This window comes from Pseudochaenichthys georgianus, chromosome 18 (assembly GCF_902827115.2).
Source record: "Pseudochaenichthys georgianus chromosome 18, fPseGeo1.2, whole genome shotgun sequence".
NCBI lineage: Eukaryota > Metazoa > Chordata > Actinopteri > Perciformes > Channichthyidae > Pseudochaenichthys > Pseudochaenichthys georgianus.
Genome location: NC_047520.1, coordinates 2,469,427 through 2,489,426, shown reverse-complemented (window position 1 = coordinate 2,489,426; position 20,000 = coordinate 2,469,427). Strand labels below are relative to the sequence as shown.

The 20,000-nt window shown below is 39.2% G+C and overlaps 1 protein-coding gene across 2 annotated transcripts in view; it reads left to right on the top strand.

The window, feature by feature from the left end:
- The window catches only part of col4a6 (collagen, type IV, alpha 6), a 171,188-nt gene that overhangs the window by 114,602 nt on the left and 36,586 nt on the right, over positions 1–20,000 (top strand). For both annotated transcript variants that reach the window (XM_071206609.1, XM_071206608.1), the window contains exons 5-19: positions 8,494–8,628; positions 8,774–8,818; positions 9,757–9,876; positions 9,993–10,055; positions 10,885–10,920; positions 11,039–11,101; positions 11,332–11,367; positions 11,502–11,543; positions 13,263–13,352; positions 15,980–16,033; positions 16,348–16,410; positions 16,646–16,690; positions 17,385–17,438; positions 18,264–18,333; positions 19,398–19,508. In XM_071206609.1, the coding sequence (XP_071062710.1) occupies positions 8,494–8,628; positions 8,774–8,818; positions 9,757–9,876; positions 9,993–10,055; positions 10,885–10,920; positions 11,039–11,101; positions 11,332–11,367; positions 11,502–11,543; positions 13,263–13,352; positions 15,980–16,033; positions 16,348–16,410; positions 16,646–16,690; positions 17,385–17,438; positions 18,264–18,333; positions 19,398–19,508 (1,027 nt within the window). The remainder of the gene's footprint in view (positions 1–8,493; positions 8,629–8,773; positions 8,819–9,756; positions 9,877–9,992; positions 10,056–10,884; positions 10,921–11,038; positions 11,102–11,331; positions 11,368–11,501; positions 11,544–13,262; positions 13,353–15,979; positions 16,034–16,347; positions 16,411–16,645; positions 16,691–17,384; positions 17,439–18,263; positions 18,334–19,397; positions 19,509–20,000) is intronic.

Genomic DNA, 20,000 nt, shown 5'->3' with positions numbered 1-20,000 from the left:
TTCTCTGAGCATGAAAGAGTTCCTCCAAAGAACAGAGGAGGTGTTTCACATTTACTATATTTTCTCAAATGGGAAAGGTCCATTTTTTTATCCGTGTACTCATGGCTTCGTTTGGTTAAGGTCAACAACGGTGCTTTTACGTGCAGGCTTCACCTCTCCCCTTTTACCTGGCACCAGACAGACAGCTAACTGTGTTTCTCAAACTTTTTCATACCAAGGACCACTTAACCAATAAAAAAACACTCGCGGACCACCTAACTCCACAAATATCCAAAATCACATCGTTTTTCTAGAACAGATTACAAATCGCCTGAAAATGGTACAAACAGGTGGCAACATGTGTGATGAAGGTGTTTATCTGGGCTATATCATGCAATCGAAAGTGAAACTTAAGCTCGCTCCCTTGCGGAGATATTCCCGCGAGAGTCCGGAAAACTTAAATGTATTTATTTATTTCAAATTTGACATTTGACCAATATACTCACGGACCACTAGGGGGCGCTCACAGAACACCAGTGGTCCGCGGACCATACTTTGAGAAGCACTGAGCTAACTCTTTAAAAGTGACCTGAAAAAGAGGAAGGGTCACTTCATATTTGTCTATGTTTTTACATCTTTCACAAGATTGCCCCCAAAAAACGCCAGAAATACGTGTTAGCTAATTTCGACACCCGGTTACACATGAGCACGTTGGCTCTTGCAAACGTTGCAAAAAAAACTAAAAGTGATGAGGTCGACAAGAAGGCGTGAGAGAAAGTGTCTCCTTGTGGGACCCCTGCATATTTCCCCCAGGTGAAAACAGGTGTGAGTGCGATCCAGACTTCTTCACCTGGCTCAGGTCTGTCATTATTCTGCCTGCCCTCGGGACCTACAGTAAGGGCGGGAAAGAGCATTGCATTGTGGTCAAGGCTGATCCAGGGTCAGTGTCCTTTTTAAAGCTCCCCTATTATACTGTTTTTCATCAATATATTATAGCTCTCAGATATATACAAAACATGTCTCTGAAGTAGGGCAGCTCGATTATGGCAAAAATCATAATCTTACCTTGGTTGCTGATTGGCTAATGGCTACCCAAGCCAAATAAATCGTTATGACATCATAAAGTGGCCAAAATCTGATCAGCTCATTTTCAGACAGGTTTTTATAGAAATGAATCAAAAAGAGAGAGAATCTTTGTTCCTGAAACTTTCAGAGTCTCTTTCCACAGAGGGGACACATGTTGATGTAGAAGAGACATGAAGAAGAGGGGACACATGTTGATGTAGAAGAGACATGAAGAAGAGGGGACACATGCTGATGTAGAAGAGACGTGAAGAAGAGGGGACACATGTTGATGTAGAAGAGACATGGAGAAGAGGGGACACATGTTGATGTAGAAGAGACATGAAGAAGAGGGGACACATGTTGATGTAGAAGAGACATGAAGAAGAGGGGACACATGTTGATGTAGAAGAGACATGGAGAAGAGGGGACACATGTTGATGTAGAAGAGACATGAAGAAGAGGGGACACATGCTGATGTAGAAGAGACATGAAGAAGAGGGGACACATGTTGATGTAGAAGAGACATGAAGAAGAGGGGACACATGTTGCTGTAGAAGAGACATGGAGAAGAGGGGACACATGTTGATGTAAAGAGACATGGAGAAGAGGGGACACATGTTGATGTAGAAGAGACATGAAGAAGAGGGGACACATGTTGATGAAGAAGAGACATGAAGAAGAGGGGACACATGTTGATGAAGAAGAGACATGAAGAAGAGGGGACACATGTTGATGTAGAAGAGACATGAAGAAGAGGGGACACATGTTGATGAAGAAGAGACATGAAGAAGAGGGGACACATGTTGATGTAGAAGAGACATGAAGAAGAGGGGACACATGTTGATGTAGAAGAGACATGAAGAAGAGGGGACACATGTTGATGTAGAAGAGACATGAAGAAGAGGGGACACATGTTGATGAAGAAGAGACATGAAGAACAGGGGACACATGTTGATGTAGAAGAGACATGAAGAAGAGGGGACACATGTTGATGTAGAAGAGACATGAAGAACAGGGGACACATGTTGATGTAGAAGAGACATGAAGAAGAGGGGACACATGTTGATGTAGAAGAGACATGAGGAAGAGGGGACACATGTTGATGTAGAAGAGACATGAAGAAGAGGGGACACATGTTGATGTAGAAGAGACATGAAGAAGAGGGGACACATGTTGATGTAGAAGAGACATGAAGAAGAGGGGACACATGTTGATGTAAAGAGACATGAAGAAGAGGGGACACATGTTGATGTAGAAGAGACATGGAGAAGAGGGGACACATGTTGATGTAGAAGAGACATGAAGAAGAGGGGACACATGTTGATGTAGAAGAGACATGGAGAAGAGGGGACACATGTTGATGTAGAAGACACATGAAGAAGAGGGGACACAGTGCAGTAAAAGGCGACATCACTGTAGTCTTGTACCTGGTGTCACACCTGATAACATTTGTGGCAAAGACTTCAAGTTGAATCAAGTCCTCAGACTTTAAGGTTATTTGTTACTTTTCAAAATAAAAAACCCTTGCCGTCTACAATAGAAAACCAGATCTTTCTGCGCACTTCTTGCCTTTTTTTCATTATCAGTTGATTGTAAACTTTTAAAAGTACAATATTTTTCAAGTTCCTTTTGATAAAGACTGAATGAGGGATTCGTGAATATGCTGTCTCCACTCAAAAGGATGAAGCATACTTTGGATGTGCAGTAAAAGCTCAAACAGTGTGCTTGAAGGGGGCTACGATATTCAATTCAGAATGCAATTCAAATTTCAACAAAAAAAAGAACGTTAAACAACCAAAATACTTGGTCCGTCTCATTTATGTATTTTCCAATGTTACGTTGTTCCACACATGTCTGTCCATTTAAATATGAAGCTCCAGCTAGCTTAGCTTAGCTTAGCTTAGTTTAGTTTAGCTTAGCTTAGCTTAGTTTAGCTTAGCTTAGTTTAGTTTAGTTTAGCTTAGCTTAGTTTAGCTTAGCTTAAAGTCTGGAAAAAGAGCTAGGCTTGCTTTTCTAAATCAGCGGCACACCTTGTAAATGTTCTTCTAAAAGTATTGTGCTTTTTGTTGCTACACAACGACTTTACTTGTTATTGTTATACTATTTAACAACCTTGTTGATTGACTGATTTGAGCATCATAGGTGTCCCGTGATTTGGCATACAGGATAAAACATCCCATTTAGCCCCAAGAATGTATTTGTACTCGGGATGCACGATATTGGTTTTTTTAAACCGATACCGATAACTTCCTGCTTCTCAAGACCGATACCGATAATAATATAATATATATATATATATATTAAATGTACCTGTAGTTTTTGCACACCTGGTGGTAAAAAAAAGACTAGTAGTGAGCAAAGGACATGAGCATTACTACTAAGAACAAAACAAAGCCAAGAACAGTTCTGACTCTTCAAAGTGACCAGATTTATTTCCCCAAATAAAGTTCTTGCCTTTTTCAAAAGCCTCGTCGATAGGTAAAAGCCCCAGTGCCTTTGCAACTGGCTTTGGATTCGCCGCTAGTTTAGCAGCGCAGGCGTCTTCGTACGCTTTTAACACACCATCGTAGCCATGGCGATGTTTCAGGTGACTGATCAGGTTGGAAGTATTATAGCTCGTTGCCTTTTTCCCTCCTCGTGGAACTTCTGCATCTGTTAATACAAATAGCAAGCGACCTATCTCACTCTGAAACTTTGAAATAGTCCCATACTACCGACGACATGTTTGTTTACTGTCCTGGCTTCACGGCCGCACGCCATTTACGTCACAGCCAGGCGTGAGTTAGGGAGCGCTGGATTTGTGAAGAACTCCCCTCTTCCTAAACCACTAATACCACAGTACTGGCAACACGGGAGGAGCCGAGTGAAAAACAAGCGCCCCTCATCCCAATCCACCCACACCGCAGTATTTCTTTCTTTTTTTGTACCCAAAAAATAAATTGTATATTATCGGGGCTTTTAATACTGTTATCGGGTTTATCGGGATGACGTCATAATTCCTAATATCGGGCCGATAATTATCGTGCACCACTAATTTGTACTTTATCTAAATGGTCCGGATGCTATAAACTCCACCCGCCTGTTACACCCCGTAGGCAAAATCAAGCAGTATTTGACCTTCTCCGTGATGTCCTCTAATGCTAGATCCATTATTTAAAGTCCTGTGTCTGCAGGCGGAGCACTTATATATGAAAAGCACCAGGTGTTACGTCGAGAATTACCTTTTCGTTTAGTGTAGTGTGTGAACTTTTACCTTGTGTGTAATAAAGGGTTTTCATGTGCCTCTATACTTAATGTGTGTGCATAGAGTCTTAAGTTAAGGGGGAAGTATTTAAGATGTATGATAAGGATGCAGTAGTAAGGATTTAAAAGGAATATTTAGTCATACACGTGCATTCATGCAAGCGTATACAGGCATCTAACCTAACGTCTTTAAACAAAACCGCTCATATCCCAGTTTTCATCCGATACACACTTCCTCAAAGTACAATACATTCCCAGTTTGCATCCTCATGAAACTTGTGTTTTATCAGAGCTTCTCGGAGTCACTTTTTGGCTCTGAATGTTGTGTAGAAGCTTTGAATGAAGAACAAAGCCAGAACGTTTTTACTTTATATGAATGCAACAGTTCCAACAAGAACGGTAGAAGACGGGGAAAATGCACTCGACATACTCGTATTCATTTCAAATCATAACAGGAAAGAGAAAGCACAAAAGAAAAGCTGTCAAACATTTAACCTTCGTCAAGAAGCAAATAAACAAATGTTTTTACTGCCTTAAATAAAATAAGTTACAACACTGAAAACCAAATCCTGTGACTTCCCTTTGACCCGAACGTCAGACATGTGTCCCTCTCTCCCCCTCTCTCTCCCTTTTTCTCTCCGCCCCCTCCTCCCTACCCTGTTATACCGCGTCGAGGCTGCCGTGTTAATGTGCGTCTCTGCAGGGATTCCTCTGCTCATCCACCTGCTTATGTTTCCTTTTAGTTTTTCTACTGCCACCATGAGGTTCGAATGGGTATTGCAGCCTTTTACCTGCAGCATTAACTCTTAAAAGATAAAAGCTTTACATCTGACTTTTACCTCTAAATATCCAAATACAAATGTTATGTTCAAACAACATCTGAAAACCTCTGGAGATACATGGGTTTAATTGGAGATGAGAGGGATACAATGTCATTTAAATAAGGACTCTTTAAAGTAGAGACACTACATACTGTTATACACCTGAACATCAGCAGGAGAGGACTCTTTAAAGTAGAGACACTACATACTGATATAAACCTGAACATCAGCAGGAGAGGACTCTTTAAAGTAGAGACACTACATACTGATATACACCTGAACATCAGCATGAGAGGACTCTTTAAAGTAGAGACACTGCACACTGATATACACCTGAACATCAGCAGGAGAGGACTCTTTAAAGTAGAGACACTACATACTGATATACACCTGAACATCAGCAGGAGAGGACTCTTTAAAGTAGAGACACTACATACTGATATACACCTGAACATCAGCAGGAGAGGACTCTTTAAAGTAGAGACACTACATACTGATATACACCTGAACATCAGCAGGAGAGGACTCTTTAAAGTAGAGACACTAGTACATACTGATATACACCTGAACATCAGCGGGAGAGGACTCTTTAAAGTAGAGACACTACATACTGATATACACCTGAACATCAGCAGGAGAGGACTCTTTAAAGTAGAGACACTACATACTGATATACACCTGAACATCAGCAGGAGAGGACTCTTTAAAGTAGAGACACTACATACTGATATACACCTGAACATCAGCAGGAGAGGACTCTTTAAAGTAGAGACACTACATACTGATATACACCTGAACATCAGCAGGAGAGGACTCTTTAAAGTAGAGATACTACATACTGATATACACCTGAACATCAGCAGGAGAGGACTCTTTAAAGTAGAGACACTACATACTGATATACTCCTGAACATCAGCAGGAGAGGACTCTTTAAAGTAGAGACACTACATACTGATATACACCTGAACATCAGCAGGAGAGGACTCTTTAAAGTAGAGACACTAGTACATACTGATATACACCTGAACATCAGCAGGAGAGGACTCTTTAAAGTAGAGACACTAGTACATACTGATATACACCTGAACATCAGCAGGAGAGGACTCTTTAAAGTAGAGGACACTACATACTGATATACACCTGAACATCAGCAGGAGAGGACTCTTTAAAGTAGAGACACTACATACTGATATACACCTGAACATCAGCAGGAGAGGACTCTTTAAAGTAGAGACACTACATACTGATATACACCTGAACATCAGCAGGAGAGGACTCTTTAAAGTAGAGATACTACATACTGATATACACCTGAACATCAGCAGGAGAGGACTCTTTAAAGTAGAGACACTACATACTGATATACACCTGAACATCAGCAGGAGAGGACTCTTTAAAGTAGAGACACTACACACTGATATACACCTGAACATCAGCAGGAGAGGACTCTTTAAAGTAGAGACACTACACACTGATATACACCTGAACATCAGCAGGAGAGGACTCTTTAAAGTAGAGACACTACATACTGATATACACCTGAACATCAGCAGGAGAGGACTCTTTAAAGTAGAGACACTACATACTGATATACACCTGAACATCAGCAGGAGAGGACTCTTTAAAGTAGAGACACTACATACTGATATACACCTGAACATCAGCAGGAGAGGACTCTTTAAAGTAGAGACACTACACACTGATATACACCTGAACATCAGCAGGAGAGGACTCTTTAAAGTAGAGACACTACATACTGATATACACCTGAACATCAGCAGGAGAGGACTCTTTAAAGTAGAGACACTAGTACATACTGATATACACCTGAACATCAGCAGGAGAGGACTCTTTAAAGTAGAGACACTAGTACATACTGATATACACCTGAACATCAGCGGGAGAGGACTCTTTAAAGTAGAGACACTACATACTGATATACACCTGAACATCAGCAGGAGAGGACTCTTTAAAGTAGAGACACTACATACTGATATACACCTGAACATCAGCAGGAGAGGACTCTTTAAAGTAGAGACACTACATACTGATATACACCTGAACATCAGCAGGAGAGGACCTCTTTAAAGTAGAGACACTACATACTGATATACACCTGAACATCAGCAGGAGAGGACTCTTTAAAGTAGAGATACTACATACTGATATACACCTGAACATCAGCAGGAGAGGACTCTTTAAAGTAGAGACACTACATACTGATATACTCCTGAACATCAGCAGGAGAGGACTCTTTAAAGTAGAGACACTACATACTGATATACACCTGAACATCAGCAGGAGAGGACTCTTTAAAGTAGAGACACTAGTACATACTGATATACACCTGAACATCAGCAGGAGAGGACTCTTTAAAGTAGAGACACTAGTACATACTGATATACACCTGAACATCAGCGGGAGAGGACTCTTTAAAGTAGAGACACTACATACTGATATACACCTGAACATCAGCAGGAGAGGACTCTTTAAAGTAGAGACACTACATACTGATATACACCTAAACATCAGCAGGAGAGGACTCTTTAAAGTAGAGACACTACATACTGATATACACCTGAACATCAGCAGGAGAGGACTCTTTAAAGTAGAGACACTACATACTGATATACACCTGAACATCAGCAGGAGAGGACTCTTTAAAGTAGAGATACTACATACTGATATACACCTGAACATCAGCAGGAGAGGACTCTTTAAAGTAGAGACACTACATACTGATATACACCTGAACATCAGCAGGAGAGGACTCTTTAAAGTAGAGACACTACATACTGATATACACCTGAACATCAGCAGGAGAGGACTCTTTAAAGTAGAGACACTACATACTGATATACACCTGAACATCAGCAGGAGAGGACTCTTTAATACATCAAATCCTGCTTCTTTGCCCCCAGTTGCAGTTTTTCTTCCAGACCACCTTCTTAGTCCACATGTCGCTGCTTGCCCACACAAACTGCTCCACCAACCAGCTGGGTTTCCCGCCCTGACTTGTTTTCCATGTAAACATACCCATCAGATCCAAAATGGCTGCCCCAACAATTTGTGTTTCCCCGTTTTTACATTTTGAATAGTTTATTTCCAGTCTTTTAATTTCTCTAATGTCCAATGCCAACATTTCCCGAATTGGGATCAATAAAGTACTTCTTCTCTTATCTTTGATTATCACATCTTCATAATGGAGAGGCTTTAAATCCCTTATTATTCAACATGTACCTCAAGATCTTTTTCTATTTGCCTCCTTTTAGCCTTTAGGATGATTTGTTGTGAAATAGAGCTTCACGATTAGTACAAATGGCAGCTTGTCTATTCTTCAGTATTCATTTAAAAAGTGACCGTTTTGTGTTTCTTTTCCCTCAGGGTCGTCCAGGGCATCTTGGAGAAGTGGGTTCGAGCGGACCTGAGGGTCCTCGGGGGGGAACGGGACCCTCAGGGCCCAAAGGAGAGAAGGGCCACGTCGGATATAAAGGACCTTCTGGCCAGAAAGGAGACAAGGTGGGCGTTAAAGACCATGACGTTCATTATCTGAATTTAAATAAATTGTAATTCATGACTAAAACTGACTGAATGTGTTTTCATTTCTATGTGTTCTCGTTTAATATGATCGTGATTTAACTATATTTAATATGTACTCAAACAGGGGCCTATGGGAGTGCCTGGGTTCCGGGGAACTGATGGAGTACCTGTAAGTAAACACACACACACACACACACACACACACACACACACACACACACACACACACACACACACACACACACACACACACACACACACATACATGTATACATCACTTCAGGGGACATTACATTGACTTACATGCATTTCCTGGAGACTTATCCTAACCTTAATCCTAAACCAAGTCTTCACCCTAAAATTAATGATTCCCCCCTCGCCTCCCTTATGGGGACAAAATGGAGGTCCCCACACGTGACTGTGTAAACAGATTTAGGTCCCCACAAGTATAGTAATGCTAGGCCACACACACACACACACACACACACACACACACACACACACACACACACACACACACACACACACACACACACTCACACTCAATATGCAGAGTATTTAAGAAGTGGTTAAATTAAATATAATGGATCGTTTGAGGCCATTTAGAGTAAGAATAGCTATAGATTATTTTATCAACGGACAGCTAACATCTTTTATTTTGATTTTTAAAAGAAACCATGTAATTGTGTGCTTAAAAAAAGTGAAATTGCAGATGTAGCCTCTTTCATGGTAAAACAGCAGGATATGCAATGATAAATATACAGAAATTAAACAACTGTATCATGCTTTAAAAAAACAAATCTTAACAATGTAGTTTTGTTGGTTAATAATCTGTGACTAACGGTCAGTCTATTTCCATTTTATTGTCTGTATTTATTTTCTGATATGACGTTTATTCTGACACACGGATATTATTTTAATAAATATAAACTATAAAACAGTCAGTCTTTTCTACATTTTTTAAAGATGATTGTTGTTGTTTTGACACAAAATGTGCCTTCAATTTGTATTTTTGTATCGTAGTGTATGTTATGCCGTCAGTGTGTATAAGGCTAAAAAACCTAATTCATGTTCAAGATGTAGCTCTAACCCCCTCTTCCTCTGTAGGGTCACCCCGGTCTGGACGGGGGACGAGGACCCTCTGGACTGGACGGCTGTAACGGGACGAGAGGAGAAGCCGGAGACCCCGGTTACGGGATCGGAGCGCCCGGACCCGCTGGACTCTCTGTGAGGACAAACCGACTCTCTGTTATGACTTATTATATATATGTGTCTGGATGTCGTTGTGGAAGGGATGAAGATGTTACTGTAGATTTGTACTGATGATTCTTTTCCTCACACAGGGGCCTTTTGGGCCGAAGGGTCAGAAAGGAGACCCTCGATACATCTCGGACGACGGTTCCACGGTCATTTTCACACTTTACTCTTTTTTTTATGTATTTCTGCACCTAAAGAACTGACGATAATATTTGTTTGTGTACGATTTAATAATAATTACGATCAGAATCAGATACGTTTTTTTATCTAGAGGGAAAATTGGGGTTTTGCTTGATTTTATAGAATAAAATAATACACAAAAATAACATTAAATTAAAGTATTTATGCAAACTATGAAGTCAAAGTATACATTTGCAATATTACAATGTATAATATTCTTATAAATATGAGAAGTTCCCAAGAAAATGTGTAATAAAAAAGAATACAAATATTTACAAGTTAAAGTATAAGATTTCCCAAAAACAATTCAATAATATAGTATACAAATATTTATATAAAATAGCAAGTTAAAACAATTAAATTGCATAATGTTTATTGAAACAAAAACAGTAGAAAATTCTTATAAAATGTAATAATATGTATATAAACATAAGTTAACGTTATATTGATCTGCACAAATGTGTACAATACATATTAAGATGATATACATATAATATATTTGCTATTTTGTGTAACTTCTATCTGCATCTAGCTGCATTGTACTTGAGGGTCTGAACAGCCTGTCATATTAGGTGTGGCCACTAGATGGTGCTATAGAAACAGTTGTGTAAAATTGTATTGCAAAAACGAAGTGACTTTTGACTCACCGATACAACTTTGCATGACTCTAATCTGTACACGAATGTTCCTGTATTTTGATTTGAAGATATGTATTTCATTATTTTATTCAAAATGTAATTAAGAGGATTTTTGCTTCTTGTTTATTAATTAATCTGTTTTTCTTTTCCCCTTTTCTAGAGTTCACCAGGTTATCCAGGACAAAACGGTCAACCTGTAAGATGCTTACTTTTTCTTGTTGCTATGCAACCACAAATGATCATTAATACAGAATTAAACACCTGAGGATTTGATGTGTTGTCCTTAATGTTCGTATGGTTGTGTTTCTCTGCAGGGAATCAGAGGTCCTGAGGGTCCGTCCGGTTACCCCGGTCCAATGGGGCCCGAGGGATACTCTGTACGTACATTCATCTCTTTCACTTTAAATAGTAAAGAATATGAATTTTGTGTTTGTATGTTGTAATATACTGTTATTATTATCAATACAAATGTTATTAAATGTGCAAATGTTTAGCTTTTTAGATGATTATCAGATTTTGAAAAGCATGAATAGGAATTAAAACATTGTTAGTTTTCATTTCTTTCATTAGAGTGAATATTATTCCTGATTCTCTCGTCTGTCTCTAGGGCCCACCTGGTCCTCCCGGTCTCCCAGGGCCAATGGTAAGTCAAATAATGAAGCACATTGATTAAGTACATTATATTATAATGCAAGACATTTCATCCTTTTAATGTTGTTATTGTTGTTGTTGTTGTTGTTCTTCCAAGTGCATTTTGTTAACCCTTGCTGTTTTCAGGGGAGCCGCAGTGACGGATATGAAGGAGAGAAAGGAGACAAGGTATGATGCACGTAGACGCATTCAGTTGTAGAGATTTATTCACACACACACACACACACACACACACACACACACACACACACACACACACACACACACACACACACACACACACACACACACACACACACACACACACACACACACACACGTAAGACCAATTGAGTGAATTCAGTTGGTCAATAAGAAACATCTGTAAGTCTTTTTTTAATTCTTGAACGCACAACGTTCTTAGTCTTGGACACTAGAAGATGATATTATTTATATTAAACTATATGGAAAGTCTGGTGTCGACAGTTAACCTGCTATTTACCAAGCGTTGTTTTTGGATGGTTTTAATTCCCACCTGAGAAATGACAAATGAACAAACTGTGCTTTTGTCAAATAAGTGTCTTTATCATGATATCCTCTCGGGTGCTCGTTTGAGATCAAGTCGAATACCAGATCAGAAGTGTAAAAACCACATCACTACACTTGTACAAATTAATCCTAAATGGAAGAGTCCAGCACTGATCCATTACTGCATTAAATAGATAGTTATTTATAGTAAAATGTTGTGTTTTCTATACTGTATCGCTCTTAGACATCAGCTCTAGAGCCTAGAGAAAAGCAGGCTTAGTTAGAGAGCTCTATCCGTATGTGTGTTTGCATTTCTGTGTGTTTTATGATGTCGTGTGCCTTTACATCCTTCTCTTCTTCCGTCCATGTGTTTACCCTCCATCCATCCTTTTATTTAACCCCACCCCTCCCCGCATCCCTCCTCCTCTTCCTTTCTCCGTGTTTTTATTTACACAACTACTGAACTGTTTGTTGCATCCGTTTCCTGTTTGATAAAAGACAACATGAACCTCTACTTGATTCAGTCTGGTTTGTTCTTTCAAATGATGCGTGTGCTGCCACTGGGACAAGTCACAACAGACTTTTGATGTCCGATATGGCGTCAGTTGGCACTTCAAATTATTGTTAAATACCCCAAAAATCGACTTTGTTTGTGACTCGACCAGTGGTGCTGCACACCTGTTTCCCTCGCTGACAGTTCAGAGACTTTTCTTACTGAAGTTTTTCTCCAAAATTGGAAAAGAATATCACATATCTAAGCAAAAATACATCCGGTCTTGATTTGGCCATTCCCCACTTTGCATTGGGCGTCATTACACAAATAAAACTTAATTTTTGAGATCTCTGAGCTGTCATGGGAGGACGATCTGTGGTAACTGGGTTGCTGGAATCACTCGCTCCTACTTCCCATGATGCACTTCACCCCCGTCTTTAATCACATTTGGGCATCTGCTGGTGAATTCTGGGATATGCGGTTCATTTGCTTGCTCTCAACCTCCATCCACACACTCGTCTGATTTCAAACAGTCACACAAAAGAGTACTAACACATCAACTCCCTCACACACTGCATGCATGTGGTACTCAACCAAAACACTAAACTCAGTAAGTTTAGGGTTAAACTGAATGTAGAAACAGCTGGATTTCATGTTAGGATACGTTTTTGTTGGCAAATTAAAATTCAAGTTGTACTTTTTTAACTGTTGGAGGGAAAAAGGTGCGAAAATGCCTTTAAATCACCAAGAAACTCAAGATAAAGTATCCCTGAGCTCTCTCTCTATCTATCTATCTATCTATCCAAGTATCTCTCATTCCCACTTCCTGTTTCCCCTGCGCCCCTCCTCATTGGCTAACGGTGTGTTGTGTGTATTTCGGACTCCAGGGCGACGTGGGTCTTCCCGGACCCAGCGGTACTCCGGGCGACGGCTCGCTAAGAAGCGAACAAACTCTCACTATCTACAAAGGAGATAAGGTAACACAGCCAAGGGAAGGATAGGAACAAACACACACACACACACACACACACACACACACACACACACACACAACACACACACAATGGGATTTCATTACAAAATGTGGTAAAAAAGAAAGAGAATACCACAGCAGGCAGAAACTAAAGGTTAAAAACGAAAGAGGAGCAGTGATTGCAGCACACTTAAGAGCCATGGAGGAACTGTGAGAAGGAGACTTTGGGAGCTGGAGGAGAGGTTGGTCCAACGTAGCATCAATCCTGATAATCCTCATCATATGGAGTTGCCCAAATGCAGAATTTAAACCTTAAAGTCTGGTTGAAAACTTCATAATCACCAAGTATTTGGATTTTTTATGCAATAGTTCAATAGCCCTTTGACCTACCAAAATAAAGGCTTCCCTCATTAGAAATATAAGAAAATAAGAAGTAGTGCATTTAAATATTGTCCAAAAACCAAAACTACACACAATTGACTTCTTCCATTGATGTGTAACTCAACCAATCGGATCCTTTCTGCCTCCATAGTTTCTTACATTTTGAAAATGTTTCATCCAGAGACCAGTCTCTCATCCTCACCCCAATATTTCCTCAGTCCGTTCACAGCCTCTTAAGTGGCTCCACAGTGAAAACAGAGCCCGTCCTCCAGTCAACGTACCCCCACCTTCCCTATATCTTCCCTAAATGCCCCAAAAACTCTGCCGCCTTACCCCTCCTTATTCCGCCGTTTCCCTCGCCACCTCGTGATCAGAGTAAACAGATATCTCTTCCCTCGATTACGACATCCAGGGCGACGCGGGCTCACCCGGTGAACCCGGCCAGCCGTTGATCAATGGCATTGTGGAGTTTGTGGGTTTTCCCAAAGGAGACAAAGGACTACAGGTTTGTTGAAAAACGCGTCTTCTTCCCCAAGTAGGATGAGCTGTGTCGAACATGGACAAATACAGCAGTGTGTCCTCTTATCTCCTTCAAATCCAACATGATGACGTGACTTTGAGATAAAGGGATTCAAAGGTTCACTGTATTGGTGAAAGTTTAATTACTGTTTACACTGAAAAATGTCCAGTAGCTTCTAGAAAATGAAGAAATCGGCAAAAAAAAGTTGAATCAAAAGTACTAAAAGCAATAGGGCAGTTCAATTGAAATGCCCACTATTTACATTAGTTATCACCTTGATGCTAACATTATAGACGTGATAATCTGACTGTTCCACCCTGGTTTCCTCAGCTTTTCGAGCCCAACACAATGTATTTTTAAGGAGTTAATGCCTACATCAACGGCGTAGTTTTGGTTATCGCCTTTCTTTTGAGTGAGATTTCACAGGTTCCACAGACTTGTAAAGGTAAGTTAAAATGTGTAAATATTGCTAGTGTTAATTTCGTTGACTAAAACTATGACGAAATATGTTCGTCAACGACCTTTTTTTCCATGACGAAAACGAGACGATGACGAGACGGCACCGACGGCAGTAAACAATAACTGTAACGAAATCATCATGCAATATCGTTGACGAAAAGTGACGAGACGAAAATGTAGTTTACTAAATAAAAACTATGACAAAATCTCTTTACTTTCGTTGACGAAAAATGAGGAGACGAAATATTATCAAAGATAACGTTAAATCTCTGATAGTCAGTTTTTCTCCCAGCAGTTCCATTTCCGGTGCTGCGGCAGAGCAGCAGCTGTTTTCTGTGCTGCGGGGCGGCGGTACATTTGAATTACAACCGGGCAGCGGCACAATATGAACTGTCAGGAAGACTCGGGTCTAACTCATGGTCTAACTAACCTTATTTAACAGAAAATGAAATGGCAACAACAGGGCTTGGGAGCAGTGGTCGCACTCGCGTTAACCGAATACCCCCCCGTCAGCGCGAGTGAGTGATACATTGTGCACTCGACGGGTAATAATGGATTATGACGGAAATGTTACGATCCTGTCCGTCAAAATGACTGACAACGAAAAAGTCTAAAGCCACCACTGCTTGGGAGAAAGAAACTATGTGATATTTGGGCCCATTTTCGCTACAATGAGGCGGAGAAAAAAAGCGAATGCATTGTTTAATCAGAAGGGAAGCAATGTGGCCAAAACACAGCTGGTAAAAACACCACAAACCAGACCAGATCTCTCTGCAAAGCTTCTTTCTTAATCATTCAACCTGTGTTTTTCATCAAATAAGGACAAGATAATCTTATTTATTTATATACTAAATGACAAATTATTGGTTTTGACTAGTTTGACTGAAATGTTCTATATAATCTGATGACTAAAAAAGACTCAACAGTTTTCATTGACAAAAAGTAGACTAAAATAATTCGTTTTCTTTGACTAAAATAAGACTAAAATGCTCAGACTTTTAGTCGACTAAATCTTGACTAAAATGTTTACTGTTTTAGTCGACTAAAATAAGACTAAAATGCTCAGACTTTTAGTCGACTAAAACTTGACTAAATAAAAACAGGATGAAGGTGACTAAATATGACTAAAACTAAAAAAGAAATTTAACACAGGACTAAGACTAAAACTAAATAAAAAAATAGCTGACGAAATTAACACTAAATATTGCTTATAGTTTCAAAATGATTCTGCACTTATGACCACTGTTATTCTCTCTCCGCTTTGCTTAAAGGGTATACCTGGTCCAAAGGGAAGAAGAGGATTTCCTGGAATTCCTGGTCAACCTGTAAGTGTTTAAGGCGTTCCTCAAGGCTGTCTATTAGATCCTCTTCTATTCTGGATTTACTTCCAATTGGCAGATTAATAAACAATCATAAGATATATTTCCATGTGTCTATAAAGAAAAAGATCCCCAAGCAGACTGACTTCTTTAAAACACTTTTAAAACCTTGTTATGTGATTTATTTTCCCAAGAACCTTTGATTTTCTACGACGTTTTTGTACAATAAAAACTGCTGTGAGAAAATGCCGACCATACAAAATATGTGATAAGTCCACATTAAGTGATATTTACTAATCTGTATTTTTACTTAAATCCAGGGACCTTTTGGCTTTGGTGGAGAACCCGGAGAGAAGGGAATTCTTGGATACCCCGGATTAAGAGTAAGAGCTACGACTTTAATACACCTATTTAATTCACAGAAGTAAAAAATGTGTTTTTTTGTTTTATGAATCTTCCTCTAAGCTCAACATAAGTGGAAATGCCTTACAATGTTCTTCTTCTATGGGTAAATGTACACTTAAGCATAGCTTTTACTGTGGTCAAACACGTCTCTTACCTTTCCTTTCCTTTCCTTCTTCTTCTGTGGTGGATGTCGTTTTTGATTCTGCCAAACAGGGTGCTCCTGGTTTGAACGGGCCTCCTGGATATCCCGGACAATTGGTAGGCTAAAACTGTTACCACAAAATATTCAAGAACTGACAAGCTAAAATTATGATCTTTAAAACTGTACCACGATGACAACATTAGTTGTGCTACTTGCTACAGGACCAATTAACTCACAGATTAATACAGGGTTAAACTAGATTTAAAAAAAAATCCTACACTGGTTATTTAACTATTAGACGTTAGGAGCAATACCACAATGTATGCATGAATTATGATTTGGTATTAAAAGTCAAAGTGTTCTCCTCTCACAGACATTATTATTATATTAACATTATCATATTTATTGTTACATCTACTGCACATCATACTTCTTTTGTGCCGCAATAGACCCTTTATTTGCATATATACATTCAATATTTATTTGGGCTAAATAAATAAACATTGATTGATTGATATATTCTGCTAAATTGGCTGGAAAGTAACGTTTTTTTTCCGTTTTTCTTAAATGAGTAATCTTTAATTCGTAAATGTAGGGAATCAGAAGCATAACGTTCTGCCAAATTTAAATTAGAAAAATAAAAGATAATACTTAAATATGGTAAGAATGCCATTATTTTCCTATATAAGCACAACTTTTGTTATATTACAAATATTTCATATATATATATATATATAATTAAGCTTTCCGTGATTAATAAACCCTGTTGTGAAAAAATGCATACCTGATTTATTTTATCTTCTGATACAGGGACTTAGAGGAACTCCAGGTTTGAGCGGGCAACCGGGATACATCGGAAGAAAGGTACAATTATTGTGTGTTTGTGTGTTTGCTTACACTTCCTGTTGACATACAGTTTGTTGCTGTGTCTCAATTCCATATAGATAGATACTGTAGATGGAGACTTCATTGGAATCAAATTGGGACCTTTCTGCATACAGTATTTACAATGTTTCCAGTGTGAACACACTCAACGTCATACCGTAAAACTTACGAGAATAAACACTTAACTAAGCGTGGAGTCTACATAGTTTGTGTTCAATAACCTTGTCTTACCAGAAGATGGTGCCAGTGTTTCTTAAATGAATGTTACATTTGGGGAAGCTAATAAAGAAACACACTTTACTGTTTACCCAGTTATACATCGATAATTTACTTCATATTTAGCATTATGTTGTTAAAGGTCATTTTGTATTTCTTTTGTTTCTGTGATGGCAATAGGTTTAATTTAATGAGTTCAGATTGCTTTCTGGTCAAGAGTAGGCTAAGCTAACCATGAAGCTAACAGCTGACCTCTAGCTTAAATCAGTTTAGCAGTAACAACTCCATAAAACCACAAAATGTCTGTTTTACTGTCTGTTTTTTGGGCAGATTAAACAAAAGAGATATAGCTTGATAATAAGTATAACTTCTGTTAAATAGTCCCCCTGTTTCCATCCTTAATGCTAAGCTAATGTTAAGCTAAAAGGCTCCTGAAGCTAGCGGGGGTGGTATCGATCTTCTCTCTTCTCTTTCAGTAAGAAGTTATCCCTTTTAAGGCTGATTCCTGCAGATTTTAGCACTTCATTCAAAACAACAAATATGTTAAATACAATTAAGATTTGTAAATGTGTTGTTTGTCCCTAACAGGGTGAGCAGGGAGATCACGGAGCACCAGGACCCCCAGCCTTCGTGAGTGGTCTGGGCGCTACTGTTCAAGGTAACACATCATCCATATTCATAATTTAATAGATCTAATAACCAGAGGTGGGAAGTAGTGGAGTACAAATACTTCGTTACTGTACTTAAGTACATTTTTCTGGTATCAGTGCTTTACTCCACTACTTATTTTTCTGACGACTTTTTACTTTTCCTTCTTACATGTTGAACTCAAATACCTGTACTTTCTACTTCTTACATGTTGAACTCAAATACCTGTACTTTCTACTTCTTACATGTTGAACCCAAATACCTGTACTTTCTACTTCTTACATGTTGAACCCAAATACCTGTACTTTCTACTTCTTACATGTTGAACCCAAATACCTGTACTTTCTACTTCTTACATGTTGAACTCAAATACTTGTACTTTCTACTTCTTACATGTTGAACTCAAATACCTGTACTTTCTACTTCTTACATGTTGAACCCAAATACCTGTACTTTCTACTTCTTACATGTTGAACTCAAATACCTGTACTTTCTACTTCTTACATGTTGAACTCAAATACCTGTACTTTCTACTTCTCTCATGTTGAACTCAAATACCTGTACTTTCTACTTCTCTCATTTCCCAAACAGCTGGTTCCTTTAGTCTGAATGTGTGTTGGTGCGTGATCATTATTATTGAGAGTCATTGCGTGCCTATTGGTTGGAACACGATCCGTGTATCCATCACTTCCTGGTCTTCTCTAAAGAAGAGGGACCAATGGAAACGTTGTCATGTTGCCGTTGGTCACCATGGAAACATTCATTAGCTAACAATGACATTATTGTTCTATTAATATAAAGGGAGGTCAGGTACTCTTTAAAGCAGCTGCTAGTTATGGGTACTTTTTACTGAAGTACACTTCAAAGCTCTTTACTTTCACTTGAGTAAAGAAGTTTAGTCAGTACTTCTACTTTCACCAGATTACTTTTAAACACGAGTGTCTGTACTTCTACTTGAGTAAAGGATGTGTGTACTTTTGCCATCTCTGCTAATAACACTGATAAACTGTGAGGTATTGTTTAGTATGTGAAAGTGTCCTGTGCTAAATGTCTCTTCTCTCTGATTGGCTGCAGGAGAGTCAGGTGACTCGGGTCTCAACGGGCTGCCCGGTACCCCTGGTGACCCCGGACCTCTGGGATACCCCGGACCCCCAGGACCTCCAGGAATTGTTGGTTATGGGACAGGTAATGAACACAATCACACAAACTGTATGGAACATTTATCAATGCATTCAAAACAGCAGTCTCCAATAATTAAAGCGCATTAATTTGTGTAAAAAATGTAAACTAGTGCATGGTAAAATGTTATTTTTCTTTAAAGAAAATCAAAAAGGTGAAGAGAGATCATTCATATAAGTAATAATATTAAAACCACACAGTTATTAAACACACAAAGATGCATCAGTCTATGGGTGTTTCTCAATGTCGAGGACGCTTCCTTGGTAGGACAAGTCTTCCGAGTCAGGTCCTTCAGAAGCGAGGCAAGAATCCTTCCTGGCATTCGGAGTACGAAGAATGGAACAGGCTATTAAGTGTGCAGGTGTGCGTCATATGCGAGGCCCGCCTTACATTTTCCGCCACAGATTTTGGAAATTGGTCCGTGCGCAAAGCATTATGGGGATTTTAAGACCGCGGAGGATACACATGTGCAGCCTCGAAATTTCTCGCTACGAAGGA